General features: G+C 44.1%; 1 protein-coding gene across 1 annotated transcript; it reads left to right on the top strand.

Annotated features, from left to right (window-relative positions):
* Positions 1-4,629: 4,629 nt before the first annotated feature.
* On the top strand, positions 4,630-6,269 carry CHRM5 (cholinergic receptor muscarinic 5). Its single transcript, XM_047738218.1, has one exon. It carries the CDS (start codon positions 4,630-4,632, stop codon positions 6,226-6,228), a length of 1,599 nt encoding a protein of 532 aa, XP_047594174.1. The 3' UTR covers positions 6,229-6,269.
* Positions 6,270-6,611: the final 342 nt, after the last annotated feature.

Genomic DNA, 6,611 nt, shown 5'->3' with positions numbered 1-6,611 from the left:
ACGATTCAGAGACCCCGTTGTCACTATAGATGACATTTTCCATTTATCAAAGTATTTAATCCTTTTATCACAGAGAAAGAGCTTTTTTTTTTTTAATTTTTAGGAATTGTGGGGTTTAGCAAATCTGAAATGCGCAAGGCAGGCTAGAAGACTGGAAATTCCAGCAGGAATCAGTGTTGTAGCCTTATATCCACAGGTAGTCTGGAGACAGAAGGAATTCTGCCTTTTCCTCTAAAGCCCTTAGCCGATTAGCTCAGCCTCACCCACATAATGGAGGATAATCGTCTTTACCCCATGTCTACTGACGTAAGTATTAGTCCCATCTAAAAAAATACCCTCACAGCCATATCTAGACCAGGGAGTTTGACCAAACACCTGGCAACCATAGAGGACACATAAAACCAACCATCATCACACTGTGTGATATACAAAATCATTAAAATATATGTATCTGCATCCCATAGTCCAATTTCCTGATTTCTACAAACGAGGAAACAAGTCGGAGAGGGTAAGCCCCTGGCTATACACATGTGCTCACAGGCCAGAACCCTTCAGGAGTTGCTCGCTACCTTCTAATAAAATTAAGTGGAAAAATTAAATCCTTCTGAAACGCCATTTATTTCTAGTTTGAAGACTTGATTAGAAAAAATCAGCAGTCAGTTCATTTTATTACTTCTCTCCTGACATTGCCCCCAACGCCCTCAGTGTCAGGACGACCTTCAGAGCAGAGGCAGAGTCTAGAAATAGCTGACACAGTCCTCCCAGAAGGTGGACTTCTTTTATCTCAAGTCCACTCCTGTCCTGCCTACCCCACCCCCTCAACCTCTCTAGTGTCACCTCTTCTCCGTGTCTCAGTATCTCCAACCCGATGCCTCTTTTTAAAAATTTTTTATTTAAAATCCAGTTAGTTAACACACAGGGTCATATTAGTTTCAAGTGTGTAATATAGGCTTTGACACTTCCATACATCACCCGGTACTCACAAAATCACAGAAAGTGCCCTCCTTAACCCCCATCACCTATTTATAACCCCGCACCCACCTCCCCTCTGGGAACCATCAGCTGGTTCTCTAGAGTTAAGAGTCTGTTTCTTGATTTGCCTCTCTCTCTTTTTCCCCTTTGCTCATTTGTTTTGTTTCTTAAATTACACACATAAGTGAAATCATATGATATTTGTTTTTCTCCAACTGACTCATTTCACCTAGAATCACGCTCTTTAGCTCTATCCATGTCACTGCAAATGGCAAGAGTTCATTCTCTTTTATGGCTGATTAATTCCATTGTATATATGTATGTATATTACATCTTCTTTATCCACTCATCAGTCGATGGACCCTTGGACTGCTTCCATAATTTGGCTATTGTAGATAATGCTGCTGTAAATATCAGGGTAAGTGTATCCCTTTGAATTAGGATTTTTGTATTGTTTGGGCAAATACTTGGTAGTTCAATTGCTGGATTGTAAGGTAGCTCTATTTTTAACTTTCTGAGGAATCTCCATACTGTTTTCCAGAGCCTCTATACCAGTTTGCTTTCTTACCAACAGGGGAAGAGGATTTCCCTTTCTCTACATCCTTACCAACACCTGTTGTTTCTTGTGTTGTTGATTTTAGTCATTCAGACAGGTGCGAGGTGATATCTCCTTCTAGTTCTGATTTGCATTTTCCTGATGATCAGTGATGTTGACCCGATGCCTCCTTTTGCCTCTGGGCTTACAAATATGTTCTTCCCCTCTGAGGCTGCAACACTCTTTTCCCCAGCCTACCCATACACACCCTCTTTGCCTAGATAAAGCCCAGGCATGTTTCAAGCCTCAGCTTAGATAACCTTTTCCTCAAGGAGTTCTTCCCCGTTCCATGGGTCTGGCTTACACGTCCTTTTATGTGCCCTAGGACTTGCAGTGCCAGATCAGACCTCTGCCATTTATTACCTCTTCTTTATCCATACCCCCACCAATGTTTTGTTCCCTGGTCTCCCTGCCATTAGAGTCTATCACATAAAAAACATCCAATACATATTGATTGGGAGAAGAAAGAAAGAAGGAATAAAGGAAGAAGGAAGGAATTTCTGTGGGATCTTTCTTGCACTGTGAGACTTAGACCTGTCACGTAGAGACAGTCGGGGATGGAAAACGCTTTCCAGGTGCTTAGGAGTCAGGCTAGTGACCTGGCCTCTGGCGTGCTTTGCTGTCTTTGGAACGTTGATAACACCAAGGGGTAATCAGTATCAGGCAGCACAAGGCTAAACAGGGTGATAGATGCCAGAAAGGAAAGGGACCAATAAGAGGGATATTTCATGGGTAAATTGTACTGTCTTAGTTGGGATCAGAAGGAGGAGAGTGCAAGATCAGAAAGTCAGAAGAATCTGTTTCCTAGTATAAGACAATAAGACAATATCATCAATTCAATTCCATATTGAATTTGAGGCATTAGAAAAACATCTAACAGTGTAGTTGGAAATACAGAACAAGCAAAGAAAATCCATAGCCCTTCACAAATTTGTCATCTTTATATCAATACTGTTATCAGAGACATGTCAGGACCGGGCAGTAGGCAGAGCAGTGATTGCTCACATGGCAAGCTTTGAGGGTCATTAAGAAGATTCTCCCTTCCCTACCTATCATCATATCATGAGGCCTGGAATTTTGTAATTAAAATAGTATTTTGGGGGCACCTGGGTGGCTCAGTTGGTTAAGCCACTGCCCTCGGCTCAGGTCATGATCCCAGGGTCCTAGGATCGAGTCCCGCATCGGGCTCCTTGCTCAATGGGGAGCCTGCTTCTCTCTCTGCCTCTGCCTGCCGCTCTGCCTGCATGTGCTCTCCCTCTCTCTCTCTGACAAATAAATAAATAAAATCTTTTAAAAAATAAATAAATAAAATGGTATTTTTCAGGGGTGCGTGGCTGACTCAGTCGGTGGAGCATGCAACTCTTAATCTCAGAGTCATGAGTTCAAGCCTCATGTTAGGCATAGAGATTACTAAATAAAAATTTTTTAATAGATCACCAAATACATATTGCATGCATATATTCTATCTCTGAAAGGAAAAATAAGAAATGGTGGTAATGGTGGTTCCCTGCAGAAAAGGGAGATTGAACTTGCAGGTCAGAGGTGGGAGGGAGACCTCTCTTTATACCATTTACACTTTTATAGCCACTGAAGCTTTTTATCGTGTACATAGATGTTTAGTCTAGAAAAGGAAAATTTATTTTTAAAAGTTGGAATTTGGTATTAACTAAATTATATTATACCCATTAAGTGGGACAATGTACAATCATTAAAATGAAAAAGGAGCTCTGATCCAAAAGACATGCTGATAAAAAAGGTGCCCACTGGGGCGCCTGGCTGGCTCAGGGGATGGAGCATGCAACTCTTGATCTTGGGATCCCAAGTTCGAACCCCACGTTGTGTGTAGACATTACTTTAAAAAAAATTTTTTTTAAAAGAAAGAAAAAGGGGGCGCCTGGGTTAAAGCCTCTGCCTTCGGCTCAGGTCATGATCCCAGGGTCCTGGGATCGAGCCCTGAATCGGGCTCTCTGCTCAGCGGGAAGCCTGCTTCCTCCTCTCTCTCTGCCTACTTGTGATTTCTGTCTGTCAAATAAATAAATAAAATCTTAAAAAAAAGAAAAAGAAAGAAAGAAAAAGAATGGCCATGGTAATTTGTTAAATGAAAGACAAAATTCAGTGTGTAAACATTAAAAAGTCACCCATTTAAAAATAATTGTACTTACGTATTTGTTAGTATGTGCATAGGGGAAAGCACTGATTACCTCTGCAAGACTGAGTCAGAGGAAGCTTGTTTTAAGATATACATTTTGACATTGCTTGAACGTTTACAAGGAAATATTACTTTATAATGACAGAAAATAAAATAATCTAAAAATAAAAATAAAAATCTAAAAATAATTTAAAACATTTCTATTACCTCACACATGGCTTAAAAATGGGGGGAGGTCATTGTCTTCAGCAGCTGGGGAAAATTTCAACCCCTCTGTGCACATGGGGAGTTCGTACATAAGCCAGGGAGAAGTGTCATAAGACAGTTTTGCCTCAAAACAGTGCCTCAAAAATGCTTTATAACTGAATCTATAATTAAACTCAGTAATGATTAGAAATGGGATTATAGAATAGATACAGCTCGTCTCTTTCCCCAGTACATGATAGACTAGGTACTTATCACTGGGAACTTAAAAAACAGAATTTCTGCCTCTAAGGCCGTTGCGATCAAAAGTAACTTCACATCATGGGCTTTCTTCTCTTTATTACTACCCAGTTATCCAATAGTCTTTCCTTCCCCTTCGTCTTCACAGTTCTCTTTAATTGCCTATTGGAACCACAAGAGGGCAGCAGCCTCAAGGACAAGAAAGGCTCTCAGGCACTGGGACTTCCAAAAAGCGAGGGGATGAGGCTGCTAAAAAATGTCATCAAAACTTTTAGAGATTTCAGCATCTCACTCTGAATATGTGTGTGACCACATTTACTATTCTATTGTAAATGATATACAATGAATGGAAAAAAGATCCATGCTGGTGAGTGGAGCTAATGTGTTTCCCTCTCTTCCAGATGCTGACCAAGAAGAGGTGAGATAGAAAAGAGATGGTTTAGAACCCAAGACTTAATTCTAATTAAGGATGGAAGGGGAATCTTACCACAATACAACCACTGTCAATGGCACCCCGGTAAGTCACCAGCCTTTGGAACGCCATAGGTTGTGGGAAGTCATCACCATTGCGGCTGTGACTGCTGTGGTAAGCCTGATCACCATTGTGGGCAACGTCTTAGTCATGATCTCCTTCAAAGTCAATAGTCAGCTGAAGACTGTGAACAACTATTACCTGCTCAGCTTAGCCTGTGCAGATCTCATCATTGGGATCTTCTCCATGAACCTCTACACCACCTACATCCTCATGGGACGCTGGGCGCTTGGCAGTCTGGCTTGTGACCTCTGGCTCGCCCTGGACTACGTGGCTAGCAACGCTTCCGTCATGAACCTTCTGGTGATCAGTTTTGACCGTTACTTTTCTATCACCAGACCTCTGACATATCGGGCCAAACGTACCCCAAAAAGGGCTGGCATCATGATTGGCTTGGCCTGGCTGATCTCCTTCATCCTCTGGGCCCCAGCGATCATCTGCTGGCAGTACCTGGTTGGAGAGCGGACGGTACCACCAGATGAGTGCCAGATCCAGTTTCTGTCTGAGCCCACCATCACCTTTGGCACTGCCATTGCTGCCTTCTACATCCCCGTTTCTGTCATGACGATCCTCTACTGCCGAATCTACCGGGAGACAGAGAAGCGGACCAAGGACCTAGCTGACCTCCAGGGCTCTGACTCCATGGCGGAAGCGGAGCCAAGAAAGCCGGCTCATAAGTCTCTGCTGACATCTTGCTTTAGCTGCCCTCGACCCACCCTGGCCCAGAGGGAAAGGAACCAAGCCTCCTGGTCGTCCTCCCGCAGGAGCACCTCCACCCCTGGGAAGCCGTCCCAAGCCACTGGCCCAAGCACCGAGTGGGCCCAAGCCGAGCAGCTCACTACCTGTAGCAGCTACCCTTCCTCGGAGGATGAGGACAAGCCTGCCACAGACCCAGTCTTCCAAGTAGTCTACAAGAGTCAGGCCAAGGAAAGCCCAAGGGAAGAATTCAGTGCCGAAGAGACCAAGGAGACGTTTGTGAAAGCTCAAGCTGAAAAAAATGACTATGACACCCAAAAATACTTCTTGTCCCCCGGTGCTGCTCATAGACCCAAGAGTCAGAAATGTGTGGCCTATAAGTTCCGGCTGGTGGTGAAAGCTGATGGGACCCAGGAGACCAACAACGGCTGTCGCAAAGTGAAAATCATGCCCTGCTCCTTCCCAGTGTCCAAGGACCCTTCGACGAAAGGCCTGGATCCCAGCCTCAGCCATCAAATGACCAAACGAAAGAGAATGGTCCTCGTCAAGGAGAGGAAAGCAGCCCAGACCTTGAGTGCCATTCTCCTGGCCTTCATCATCACCTGGACCCCTTACAACATCATGGTCCTGGTTTCCACCTTCTGTGACAAGTGTGTCCCGGTCACCCTGTGGCACTTGGGCTACTGGTTGTGCTATGTCAACAGTACCGTCAACCCCATTTGCTATGCCCTCTGCAACAGAACCTTCAGGAAGACCTTTAAGATGCTGCTCCTCTGCCGGTGGAAAAAGAAAAAAGAAGAGGAGAAGTTGTACTGGCAAGGGAATAGCAAGTTCCCCTGAAGAGTTAATGACTCCCCTCAAAAGAGTAACCACGGCCAATTTCTTCTGAGGATGGGTGAGCTCATTCAGGTGTATTTGCTTTAAAAAAAAAAAAAAAAGACATCTGTCATTTTGGGCGCCCGAGGATTTCATAAAGGCTTGAGATCTGTCACCAAAAGGAAGGAGTCAAAGCTGCCACAAGTGCGGCCATATTGAATGATTCTTGCCTATGACCAAGGTCACCTGATGCCACTGGAGTTTGCTGCTGAAGTGAAGAGACAGAAGTGTGTCCCTTCACAGGGGGAGGAACGCTGGGTCACAATGAACAGTGACATAGGGAACTTTTGCTCCCTGTCCTACCCCAGCAGGGACTGGGTAGAAATCTTCCCTGTGGTAACGTGTAT

The sequence above is a fragment of the Lutra lutra genome, chromosome 7 (assembly GCF_902655055.1).
Source record: "Lutra lutra chromosome 7, mLutLut1.2, whole genome shotgun sequence".
Classification (NCBI taxonomy): domain Eukaryota; kingdom Metazoa; phylum Chordata; class Mammalia; order Carnivora; family Mustelidae; genus Lutra; species Lutra lutra.
Note: the sequence above shows the minus strand (reverse complement) of the source record. Positions and strands in the feature narration are given on the sequence as shown.